This window comes from Monodelphis domestica, chromosome 3 (assembly GCF_027887165.1).
Source record: "Monodelphis domestica isolate mMonDom1 chromosome 3, mMonDom1.pri, whole genome shotgun sequence".
NCBI classification, from domain to species: domain Eukaryota; kingdom Metazoa; phylum Chordata; class Mammalia; order Didelphimorphia; family Didelphidae; genus Monodelphis; species Monodelphis domestica.
In genome coordinates this window covers 178,645,124-178,658,917 of record NC_077229.1, presented here as the reverse complement: position 1 = coordinate 178,658,917, position 13,794 = coordinate 178,645,124, and the positions used below count along the sequence as shown (strand labels likewise).

At 35.0% G+C, this 13,794-nt stretch overlaps 1 protein-coding gene across 1 annotated transcript in view; it reads right to left on the bottom strand.

Annotated features, from left to right (window-relative positions):
• Positions 1-406: 406 nt before the first annotated feature.
• Positions 407-13,794, bottom strand: part of CDH17 (cadherin 17) — a 79,077-nt gene continuing 65,689 nt past the window's right edge. Inside the window, exons 15-18 of the mRNA XM_007488115.2 lie at positions 9,787-10,026; positions 6,473-6,589; positions 5,714-5,827; positions 407-2,564 (exon numbers count right to left, since the gene is read on the bottom strand). Of these exons, the coding sequence (XP_007488177.1) occupies positions 2,458-2,564; positions 5,714-5,827; positions 6,473-6,589; positions 9,787-10,026 (578 nt within the window). The 3' untranslated portion in view covers positions 407-2,457. The remainder of the gene's footprint in view (positions 2,565-5,713; positions 5,828-6,472; positions 6,590-9,786; positions 10,027-13,794) is intronic.

Sequence of the window (13,794 nt, the reverse complement as noted above, 5' to 3'; positions counted from 1 at the left end):
GCTTTCTGATCAATTAGTTAAGTCTTAAACTATCATGTAGCTAGCAATAATTTAAATGTAAATTTCAAAAATATAGGTGATAACACAAGTAGCCAAAATTGGCTCTTCTTTTGAGGAATACTAGCCTAAATAATAAATGGTACATGGATGGTTGAGTTTTTAATCCATTAAAAAATCTGGCATTGAAAATTACAGCCTAATGGCTAGGCTAGCTAGGATTCATGGTACTTTCCTCAAGTTTTCTTTTTAGAATCCTTCTGCTCTGAAAAAAAGGAGTGACTTTGATAGTTCATTGAGATGCAGTTCATTGACCAACTTGGCTATCTTTCTCACCAAGTCCCTCTGCACAACCAATGCCAAGATCTAAGAATGGAAGTAGAAGAGCAAAGAAACAAACCCACAAAAATCAAATTTCACTTTTATTTCTCATCAACATTTCTTATTTTTCATTACACAGTAAAAATCCAAAAAAAGGTCAAAGCTATTAAAATATGCATACAAAAAGTATCCCAAGTTGGAAACCAATAGCCCATGAAGATAATGGTGTGCTTATAAAAGGTCTGTTAATTGTTACACTTTTGCACTGTGCACCATACACTATGGATCATGTCAAAAAGAGCAAGCCTGTAATGTTAAGATCTCCTGGTTTGTGCCTTTTAAAAACTGGGGTATTTAGCAAGCCATGATGAGGGAACAAAGACTAGTTATGTTGAATTTATTGTTATTCAGCACAAAGCAGAATGATCTTTAAGCCCCTCCCTTTAAGGTTCTATTTTGTTTTTTTTTTTCCTCTGTGATAAACTTTCCACAGAAATGGGATAATATTGAGATATAAGGGAATAAATACAGAATAGAATACTGGTGCTGAAAAGTATTTCCTTCTTCCTGGTAAACTGGTGTGAAATGGGGCATATGTTGTCAGATGTAATTAATGTGTTGCTTTGCTTTGCTAATTACAAGGGCAGGTTCTATTGCTAAGGTGAGAGCATTGGGAAATGACAAAGATGTAATGTGCTCTCCCCAACCAATTGTAATGTGAATTCCTTTGAAAGGAAAGCGTCTCAATTTTTGACTTGTATCCCCAGTACTTAGCTCCATGCTTGGCACATAGTAAGCACTTAATAAATGTATTGCCACTTAATAGATGCTCTTTCCATTCCATTCCATGGTAAAGAAAAAGTATTAGAACTTATTTTTAGACATATACACGCAAAAAAGAAGATAAGTAATATCTAACACTTGTCGAAGTAGAAGACCAAAAATAGTTTTGGAAGAAGTCATCTGAAAAATTCATAGATATGGCTCCTTTATGCCATATCAAGTATAATGGAAGAAAATGTACGGGTCATCAGAATAGCAGAACTTGTAACAAAAGGAGGAAAGAGATTCTCTTCTCTTCTGTAATGGTACTAAACAAATGTCAGTTTTCAAGTCTGATATAAATAATTGAGAATCTATGTTTTTGTCAGAGTGAGAATTGCCTTGCCCCATTGTTACACAGGCAGTTGTAGTAGAGGTTGTATTAGAACCCATCCCTTCTTGACTCCAAGCCTTCTGCTATTTCTAGTATAGTACCCGGCCTCCTGGATCTCAATGCTCATTCAGATTCTTGGATAAATAACTAAGTGCATCACAGTAGAAACATATGCCATGGAAGAATGGAGAGTACTATGTGCCTGCATAATATTTTTTTAAACCCTTACCTTCCGTTTGGAATCAATACTATGTATTGGCTCCAAGGCAGAAGAGTGGTAAGGGCTAGGCAATGGGGGTTAAGTAACTTGCCCAGGGACACACAGCTGGGAAGTGTCTGAGACCAGATTTGAACCTAGGACCTCCCGTCTCTAAGTCTGGCTCTCAATCCACTAAGCTACCCAGCTGCCCCCCTGCATAATATTTTAAAGTAACTAACGATTGGGTGAGAGCACATTTCTGTCAAGAATTTGATAGAACAAATATTGATCAATGTTTACACTTTTCAAAAAATATAGTGATCAAACAAAAGGCCACAGTAGCAAAATAGACATCTGATAGTTAAACTTAAAAACTGTTGTGTTTTTTTTTGAGGTAATAATTGTTTATTAGTTGAATTGACTAATGAATGTATTACTTTTCTTCCAGTAGTAAGGCATTACACTTTTTCACCAAGTCCTGCTAATACATTTATAAAAATTGTTTTTACAAGTTGATGTAATTTCTAATAATTGTTTTCTGACATTTTGCAACCTGTGTTTGTTCCCTGTCTCTTACCTTCCCCCCTTCAAGATAGATGGGAATATGATATAGGTTGACATGTTCCATACAATATTTATTTCCATGTTTGTCATATTATAAAAGAAAACACATATCACTTTCACTAAAAATAAATGCATGGTGGAAATAAAGTGAAGAATGGTATGCTTCAATTGGCATTCAGTCTCCATCAATTCCTTTTAATGCAAAAACTGTTCCTCAGAATCATGTCCTTAGAGGATCACTTTCAGGTGACTGAGCAAGTTTTGAATTAGCTTTATTTTCATTATTCTTTTTCTTCAAACAGATAAATGTTACTGTTAAAATCACACCTGAAAGAGAAAATCCTTTGTTAGATGCTAATCACAAATATGTCGTTATTTATTGTGTTTGCAAAAGGTTCATTTTAACAGTATCTACTAGTCTTGTGATTTCATTGATTTGAGGCCATTAGTCCACACATAAGGATCCCTAAGGGGAAACGTTGGCTTCATTTTCAAATGTAACATTATCTATGCTTTAGTGTATTCTTACTTACTTTGATAAATATTTCCCAATTTAATTTTCATCTGGTTTTGGCCATATTTAGGAATGATGTGAGCTAACCACTTTTTTTACATCCCTATAAAGAGTTGCTTAGAGCATAGAGAAGTTAGGAGGTTTGTCCAAGGCGATAGAACCAATAAGGGTCAAAGATAGGACTTGAGCTCAAGCTCTTGGCTTCAAGGTAGGCTTCAATCCAACAGACCATGCTATCTATTTATAACCTAACAAGCCATCCATGATAAATAACACATGCCTTTATGAGGAAAAAATAGCTTAAAGGATGGAAGCATTATGGTTTCTTTTTAATTAGACAGCTGTCTTGGAACACGCCGGACAGTGCATATTCAACAAGTCAATAAATGTGTCTCTAGGATCCGACAAGTTTGACTAAATACTAAATAGCACAGAAGACACAAAAAGAAAGGACAAGATATGTGTAGTGGGAGCTTGGGTTTGCTCCAGGGGCTGTGGTTGCCCTTGATTCCCTCCTTGACTCAGCCCCCACCAGGTGCTTTGCACATCTGGTGGTTTGAATGACAAAGAATTAGGCTTGGGGCAAAGAAGATGGTTTGAAATATTTTCCTATATTTGAACTGTTGGCACACACGCATTCAGTTCTTGACTCTAATGACTGAAGGGAAGTTGTGTTTTCTAAAACTTTCATTCCCATAGATTATGCATTTTTAACCTTCACATGTTTAAGTGGTTTTAGTTGGATTTTATGGTTCATGTATTTCTATTTCATTTTTAGAAAGAAAAAAACATCGTGTTTTAAGGTTTGCAGAGTTCTCATATGTTATTTTATTTGAGGCTCACAATAACTATGTGAGGTATGTGCTATTAATATCCTCACTTTTCAGATGATAAAACTGAGTCTTAGAGAGAGTAAATGACTTGCTCAAGACCCAGAGAGATTAAATGATTTACCCAAGATCACTCAGTTAGCAAGTTATTTGAGGCAGGATTCAAACTCAGTATTTCTAATTCCAAGTTCAGTACTCTGTCCCCCGGACCACCCTCTGCCCAAACTAGTCTTAAAGCATGATAGCATGACTTCTCCACTCAGAGTCCAATCAAATAAGATTTGGATGCAATGACAAGATGAGAAGTCTGAAATTGATGTCACTGGTAATAGGAAGCTTCCCAATCCAACCCTGTGAAATTAAGTTTTAAGGAGACCAGACTGACAAGACAGGGGGTTCATATTAGAAAGGAAGTTTGTCTCTGGAAAAATGATATTTACTCTGTGGTTGAAAGTTAGGCTAATACAATCGAATGTAATGGACTTCTCCATTTGTGGCAATACAGTGATCCTGAACAACTTGGAGGGTTCTACGAGAAAGAACACTATCCACATTCAGAGGAAAAACTGTGGGAGTAGAAACAGAGAAGAAATACAACTGCTTGATTACATGGGTCGAGGTGATATGGTTGGGGATGTAGACTCTAAATGAACATCCTGGTGCAAACACCAACAACATGGAAATAGGTTCCGATCAAGGACACATGTAATACCCAATGAAATTGCGCATGGGTGACAGAAAGGGTGGGGGGAGGGGACGGAGGGAAATAATATGATTCTTGTAACCAAGGGATCATGTTCTAAATTGACTAAATAAATTAATTTTTTAAAAGAAAGTTAGGGTGAGGTGGGATCCCTTTCTGTAGGACCTTATGGAAAAACAAAATGAACTATTTGGACTTGAGACCACAGTCAATAGAACCATTACAGATTGTTGAGCAGAATTGTAACAGGGTAGTTTGACAGAGGCAAAGCAAATCAGAAGGGAAAGAGGAAGAAGCCTGAAGTCAGTCAGTAAATATTTATAGTCCCTACTAGATGTTAGGCACTTGCTAGCACTTGCAGATTCCAAGAGAAGTAAAAACAGTTCCTGCCCTCAGGCAGCTCATAGTCTAATGTAGGAGGCAACATGTAAACCACTATGTAAAAACAAAATACATGTAGGATTATTCCCATCACACACAATTCCCATCCCCAATCCATCTATAAAGTGAAGAATGTATGGATTGAAAGGAGAGGAATGGAAATAATGATTAGTATTCTGTCACAGAAATCTAAATATCCCTTTCTCTATAATCATTATGAAAGGAATTAATTTGAGATTTTATCAAATCCACATCTAAATCAGTCTCTACATATCCTAGAACAGCTATTTCATCTTGCTTATATTCAGAGAAAGTTATTCTTCTTGGGGCTTTAATTTACCTAACCTTAGAAGGGAACCCTCTAAAGTATCATTTGGCCATCTACAAAAGATTTATGGAAACATGTGTCTTGGTAAAAGGATTAAAATGGTAGGATCTATCACAAATTGTGAAAACCAAGCTCAGAATTCTTTCTTGGGATATAACAGTTTTTCCAAATTTGGGCAGATAAAAAAATAAAAAGAAAGATGTATAATTCCCCGTGCCCCAAACAATAATCAAATCAAACAACCAACAAATATTTATTCAGCACCTATACAGAATCTACAAACAATAAATATAAAGCTTTTTGGAGAGAAAGGACACAAGCTGCAAGAAGTATTAAAAGAAAAGGCTTCATGTCAACAGTAGTGTCCAAATCAAATCTTGAAGAAAACAAAAGATTCTAAAAGATGGAAATAATGGGAATATAGGTCTAGGTATCAGGTCAAGTTATCACTGCTTCTTAGACTAAGGATTATCATCATCTGGATCTAAGAAATGACACCCATGGAGGCAGCTAGTCAACCCAGTGGTTAGAGAGCCAAGCCTAGAGATGAGATGTCCTGGGTTCAAATCAGACCTCAGATATTTCTTAATTGTGTGATGCTGGGTAAGTCATTTGACTCCAATTGTCTAGCCCTTATCATTCTTCTGCCTTGGAATCAATATAATTCCAAGGCAGATGGTAAAGGTTTAAAAAGAAGAAAAGAAAAAAAAATTCACTCACCAATGACTATGAAAGTTGTTAGGAGAGTACCAATTGCCATGCCTAATGTGGGCATCCCAGGCATAGTATCTGCTGGCTGGTAGCATCTTCCATCAACACACGTACACATAGTGACTAAAAAAAAATTATTCAGAGTAAATTATACCTTTAAGATAAAAGAAATTTAAAAAAAGGTTAAAGAGTTCTCCCTACCCATTCCTCTGCTCCACAAAGGCATCATTTTTGTTTATTTCTATCCTTTCTATCCTTCTATCCCTTAAGGGAACCCTTAATGAAGAGACTATCCAGCAATCAGATCTGGAACTATGTATAACTTACAGTCTTGGAGAGTTGCCTGGGGTACTCAGAGGTAAGTAAATCAATTTAAGTCACACAGTCAGCACCTTTCAGAGGTGAGTCTCAAATGCAGCTCTTCCTGGCTCGAATATCAGTTTTCTACCTACTACACTGTGTCATGCCCAGGTACTTTCTTTGCCCTCCCTTGCTTTTCAGCTTCCTTTTGCATATTGTCTTTCCCCTTTACATCATTAGTCTGTAAATTTCTTGAGGGCAAGAACTACTTTTTGCCTTTCTTTATATCTCCAGGTCTTAGCCCAGTGCCTAACTTTTAGCAGGGTACTCCATAAATATTTATTACCTGACTAACTATAAAAAAAAGAAAGAAAGAAATGAAGAGAGAGGCCAGATAATAACTCTGAGGTAGCTATTCCTAAACAGTAAACATTACCCCAAAATGCAAGAGATTGAGATATAACTCACCTGGGAAAGAGACAGTGTTTTCTAAAGGTGGGTTCCCCCCATCATTAATTTTGACATAAACTTGGTATACCCTCTCTTCGAAATTTGTGTGTTTTGTGGAAAGTTGAGCATGGGTGCCTGTCAAAAGGGATAGATTAGACAAAGATTCAAATGAAGGCATGAGTCAGAAGCAAGGCAAATGCTGATACCTTAAACACTTTGTATTCTGGGAACACTTCCCTCTCTTTTGAAGTGGGGTCCAAATCAGTGAGCAATCAAAGCAGACAATACACTCATTAGGAGAAGCAGTTTCCAAGTCTTTGGCAACTTTGCTTGTGTCCTAAGGATTACTGGTTATTTCTATATGTGATGGGATTTAGATTATCCAAAGCAAAAAGGGAAATGCTACCCTTATATTGTCATAGTCAAAAAGTGACTAAAGTAGTTTACTACTGGCATTATCATCAATTACCTTCCATTGCAGATTACACATCTAGAATTGGAAGGAATCTTAGATTCCATCTAGTCCAAGGGTGCTTAGACTTTTTTTTAAGCCCTTCCCTTTGGAGGTTGTATCAACTCTAAAAGAGAAGAGCTTCAAAGGCTAAGCAAGTGGAGTTAAATGACTTGTCCTGGGTGACAGCTAGGAAGTGTCTAAGACCAGTTTCAGATCCTTATCTTTTGAGCCCCATTGGCAGCATGGTAAAGCCTGTGGATTCCTTCTCAGAATAATGTTTTTAAATGCATAAAATAAAATACAGATGTACTAAAAGTCTAACTGAAGCCATTAAATGTTTAAATATACTATAACAATGTTATAAATATTCATAAATATTATAAATATATAATATATGTTAATTATAGAAATACAATATATCAAATAAGTTATGTTTATATAATTGTATTATAATTATGCTATGTATTAATATTCACAATAGCTTACATCTATTTGTATAAATATAGCATTAATTATTTAAGTAAAGATATTAATTTATTATTATTAATTATATAATTGTGTTATAATTATACTATAAAATATTAGTGACACTATTAATAATAGCTTAAAACTAAACTGAGACTTTGGGGATATCTTGAATATAGGATTACAAAAAAAAACAAATTATATTTAAAAAGCTATGAAAATTTAAAAAAACTCACAAACTGTAAGTTAAGAAACCATAATAGTCCAACCCCATCATTATTTTATAGATAAGGAAATTATACTAAAGAAGTCAAGCATTAAGAATCAGAGATAGGATCATTGCAACCAGAATTAGAAGGGAAGCAACAAATTGGGAACATTTTTTATAACAAAAACCTCTGACAAAGGTTTAATCTCTAAAATTTATAAGGAGCTAAATCAATTGTACAAAAAAATCAAGCCATTCCACAATTGACAAATGGTCAAGGGACATGAATAGGCAGTTTTCAGATAAAGAAATAAAAACTATCAATAAGCACATGAAAAATGTTCTAAATCTTTCATAATTAAGGAAATACAAATCAAAACAATGCTGAGGTACCACCTCACACCTAGGATATGGGACAATATGACAATAAAAGAAAGTTATTAATGTTGGAGGGGATGTGGCAAAATTGGGACATTAATGCATTGCTGGTAGAGTTGTGAATTGATCCAACCATTCTGGAAGGCAATTTGGAATTATGCCCAAAGGGTTTTAAAAGACCACCTACCCTTTGATCCAGCCATACTACTGCTGGGTTTGTACCCTAAAGAGATAATAATGAAAAATGTTTGTACAAAAATATTCATAGCCAGGTTCTTTGTGGGGGGGGGGCAAAATTTTGGAAAATGAGGGGATTTCACTCAATTGGGGAATGGCTGAACAAATTGTGGTATATGATGGTTATGAATACTACTGGGCTATAAGAAATAATGAACTGAAGGAATTCTATATGAACTGGAAGAATCTCCAGGAATGCGATGAGCACAACCAAGAGAACATTATACACAGAAAGTGAAATATTGTGGAACAATACAATGTAATAGACTTTGTTAATACAAGGTAATCTCAAGGGATTTATGTATTTCTCATTAGCAATTATTATTATAGCATTATTTCTATGCTATTGACATCAAGAGAAAGAACTGTGAGAGTAGAAACACAGAAGAAAAACAAATGAGATATCATTTGTTTATATGGATATGTGATCTGGAATTTTGGTTTTAAAAGATTGCTTTATTGTAAAAATGAATAAAATGGAAATAGGTATAAGTGATAACATTTGCATAACCCAGCCGAAGTGCTTATTAGGTCCAGGAGGGGAGAGAGGGGAGGGAAGGGAAAGAAAATGAAATATGTAAACATGGAAAAATATTTTTAAAATAAAGAATCAGATAGGAATCAAAATGAAATTTTCTGATCTCAAACACAGTGCTCTTTCCACTATATCACAAAGCCATATATTTCCATATATAGATCAATTTTTTTAAATCTTTTGCCTTTTATTTTTTAACTCTTACCTTCCATCTTGGAATCAATATTGTGTATTGGTTCCAAGGCAGAAGAGTAGTTAGAGCTAGGCAATGTGAGTTAAGTGACTTGCCCATGGTCACACAGCTAGGATGTGTCTGAGGCAGGATTTGAACCTAGGACCTCCTGTCTCTAGGCCTGGCTCTCAATCCACTGAGCCACCCAGCTGCCCCCCTTGCTTTTACTTTTTGACAAAATTATCAAGGCCCCAAAACTCATGCTTGGTATTTAGAGTTTTCTCTTGACATACTAGTGCTTCATTTCTTGTTCATTCCCTTCCAGTTGTCTGCCTAGAATTTTTAAAAGTTTGTAGAGATCCTCTGTCTTGACTCACAGGTCTAACATAGAAAACAGAAATATTATATAAAATGTATATATAACAAATATTTTGTGACATATATTTATGACAGAAAATAACCAATTAGCTACATAGAAAAGTTCACTGAGTGGAAAAAATATAGAGGATATATTCAGAAGTGAATGATATAAAAACAAAAAATATCAATAAAAATCAGGTAAAGTTTTAGTGAATATTCAATGAAAATGATTTTCACAACCACCAGTCTAACTAGCAAATGATGTAATTCTGTGAGTTCAATTCTTTCTCTACTCCAAGTAAGGAAAATTGTGCATGTATGAGTATTTTTTTGTCCTGAGAATTCTTCATTCTTCTAACACTCAAGGCATTCTATTGATGGAAGCTTCTTTATTTAAGTCAGCAAGCAGAAAGTGAGCCTCAGTTTACTGCTTCAGGCTTACAAAAATAGCCAAATATTTTGCCAAGTTCTAAATGCAGCTTATAAGTTGAATTTCCTCATGAGTGGGATTTTCACAACTCACCGTTAATTTTGGAAAGTTCCCAATCATACTTCAAGGGTTCACTGCCAAGGGAGAAAGTAAAGTCAAAACCCCTATGTGGTGGCTGGTCATCATCAGTGGCTTCAAAAATGACACTTCCTTTGGCTTTAAGTGGATAGCAGAAGAAGAAGCCAGTGTAGTCTTTCACTAACCGAGGAGGGTTGTCATTCACATCCATGAGGGTTAAGTGAAAATATACTGAGGATGTCAAAAAAGATCGACCTAGAGAAAGGAAGAACACTTGTAGTCAATGTGATATTTCTGCATTTTCCCTCATAACAAAGATGCATGAATGAATAACTGAATGAATTAAAATGCTTTCCCTTCTAAAATTCTGACCACAGTTGCTTTTCTGCTTTTTTTTCATTTGATGTCTACCTGATTCTAGAGTAATAAGCCTAGATTTCTTATACTTCTTCAGAGCCCTAGAACTTAGCACAGTACTTGACCCATAGTAGCTTAATAAATGTTTATTGACTATATAACTGGGTATCTCTACCATTATTCTCTAATTCCTGAACTACACTTTTCCTTAACAAAGACAACAGCAACAATAAGATTTTCCTTATTCTTTTATTTTTATGCTCCCCTGAAGTGGTAAAGGCTGGAATAAGTGATTTTTGAACCAAGGATTTTTGAATCTTGAGTGAGATTCCCAAAACTTCCACCAATGGTGGCAAAAATAAAAATGGCAAAAGTTGAGTGTGAATCCCTGTTTAGTGATAATTTTGTTGGATCCTACAGATTTTTAATCATTGACTGAACTATTCTTTGTATATCAAGGGAAGGCAAAGAAAGCCTCTAGCACATTGGATGAACCTCCTATGATGAAATTCATGGGAGGCCATGGACAAGAATTGCTCAGGTAAGACAGGCATAGATGGGTTGCTGTATATATCAGTGGATAAAACTTCTGAATCAATGAGATCACAAATCCATTTAAGTATTTCAATGATCTTAATTTGTGAAATTCCAGCAAAATATTTATTTCACTATCTTGATAATCACTTGGAGACCTCTCATTGCCCAATCAAGGCATAGTGTTGTCTTGTGTTGCCTCTGGGGCATAGCGAGCTTCCCCTTACAGGAAATCTGCAAGGAAAATTATCTCAGCCCTTGTCATGGATGATATAAAAGAAGTTTATGATTTGGAAGGGAATGAGAGTAAATGTCTACTGAGGACCATTCTAACTTAAAGATACTTCAGATTTCTAATATAAACTAATTGACATTCTATAATACGTCTGACATGATAAGGTGATCAATATTTAAAGTAGTTAGACTGAGAATTGGAATTCCTGATCCTCCTTTTCATCACTGTTGTGCTGCTGGGAAATTAGTAGAGTCACTGTTGATATATAGGAAAAGGAGAACATACTGATGATCCACACCAAGCCCTTAAGAAGGAAGTTGTTGTGAAGTTCAATTTATCATTAGCATTTGGAGGTATCCCAGGTCTCCTACAGTCCCATTTCTCGTTCCCTTAAATATAAGTCTACCTTAATTTCTTTTAGCCCAAGATTCTTTTTTGATCCAAATGATGAAATCTGTGCAATATGTTTATATAGTGGAAGGAAAAAAAGAAAAAGCTATCAAAATTTCTAGGAAATTCTAAAATTATTCCCCAAATATCTTTTGCCAATAATTTATTCAAAGCTAATTTGAGCCACAAGAAACTATAATATGAAGTTGAAATGAAGGAATAGTGAGACTGAACATATTTCTTTTACATTTTAATGAGCAATTCAAAGTGCCTTCTGTTTGTGTTATGGGTGGGGTGATTTTGCTCTTTTGAAATTTCTGAGAATAATGATGACCTATTACTTTTTATGAATGTGAGATCCATTTTTAGGATACATGTGTGCTATTATTTTTACAACCTAGCCTATATAAACTCGAACTTATATTGACTAATATTTTGTGGCTGATAGGCTTGGAATTAGAAGGGAAGGTCTTTTATTCCAACCCACTTATTTTACAGATAATGAAACTGAGGTCCAAAGAGGTCAAGGAACTGAAACAAAAAATGTAGTTAGGTCAATAGACCTTTTCTTGTTGTTGATAGTTGATTAGGAGACAACAATGAATTTCCTAATAATAATTTCCTATGCTCTGATTTCTTTTTCTTTTTGAAATATAGACATATTGGATGCCTCTCATCCAAGAGTCTTCATGCTTGTAAATTTTCATTTTTCTTTCCAAAAGTTTCAATGATAGAAAATCGAATCCTCACGAGATAAGACAAAGTAAAGAGGAGTTAATGAGGTTCAGATAAGTTAACAATGTCTTTCCCATGGTAGTCTCTGGACATAATATTGATGGCATATCAGAAAGGGCCAATGCATCTTTCCACCTGAGAGAAACTCTAGGCCATACCAAATATGATGAAGGAAAGGGAAAAAGTAATATCACAGAGTCTAGTTAGTCTCCACATGTGTTTCACCCTTACAGATGCATTGATTGAGAGAATCGATCTTTCCAAATCCAGGTGGTTTTTTACCTTAGCATCTCTCAGAAGATAGAGAGAGCCCCAGAAAGAGATGAACCTACACCAAAATTTTCCTTTATTTTAACTAATTCCTTTCTTTCTTTCTTTCTTTCTTTCTTTCTTTCTTTCTTTCTTTCTTTCTTTCTTTCTTTCTTTCTTTCTTTCTTTCTTTCTTTCTTCTTTCTTTCTTTCTTTCTTTCTTTCTTTCTTTCTTTCTTTCTTTCTTTCTTTCTTTCTTTCTTTCTTTCTTTCTTTCTTTCTTTCTTTCTTTCTTTCTTTCTTTCTTTCTTTCTTTCTTTCTTTCTCTCTCTCTCTCTCTCTCTTTCTTTCTTTCTTTCTTTTTCTTTCTTTCTTCCTTAATTAAGGCAGAGCTAAGCTACAAAGGATATAAGCACATGTATTCTTTTTACATTGCCAACTTTCCCCATCATGTTTTTTTTAAGATATTGCAGGTCAGCATAAGAAATTAAGTGGGAATTTTGGAGGAGTTTTGTGAAAGCCACAGATGACACATGAAGGCCAGCAGATGATATAGAAAAAAATTAGAAACTCAGAAAACATATGTATAGTACTATGTAATATCAGCATATTTTATCTTTTATTATAAAAATAGACACAATTTCTTTTTAAAGTTAAGATAAGTAGAAAGTTAAACTTTGCCAACAGAATGCAAAATCCAACAAATGACATACAAAGGCTAGAAATGTAGTGATATCTTTAAAAGTTTAATTACTCATAAATGCATATAAGGTATTATAAACATCTCATAAAAGAAAAGAGAAGAATTTCAGACTTCTTCTCTAGTAGGAAAGGAGAGCCAATAAATTTTACACAGATTTTCCAGATCATGGGATGCCACTCCCCTAACAACCCAATGATGGTTTCCTATCAGATAATTTCCCTTCTTCTTTGTGGTTCTGTGGACATCTTCATTTAAGTTCTACATAACTCTCCAACTCCTGCCCAGACCCTGGACTTTGGATTAGTAACTATTTACCATATCTATCCCCAATCCATTTCCACCATGTTCCATGGCCATCTTTATGCTGTGCCACCAAATAACCTTCTCCTCACTCCTTTGATCCTCTAACTCTGAGAAAAGTAATTATTCTTAGAAAGGGTGTGTCAGTCAACTTCCCTATGACTCTACTCACCAAATCTGTGACTTCCTTGGTCAAAGCCACCTCTCTTCCCACCATTTGTGCTGTCTTTCCCTATTAGACTGTAAGCCCCTTAAGGGCAGGGATCATTTTGTTCTTTGTATTTTCAAACACAATGCATCTTTCCACCTGAGAGAAACTCTAGGCCATACCAAATATGATGAAGGAAAGGGAAAAAGTAATATCACAGAGTCTAGTTAGTCTCCACATGTGTGTCACCCTTACAGATGCATTGATTGAGAGAATCGATCTTTCCAAATCCAGGTGGTTTTTTACCTTAGCATCTCTCAGAAGATAGAGAGTTAAGTATCTAGTGCTTATTCTAGTAAAGACAATATATGC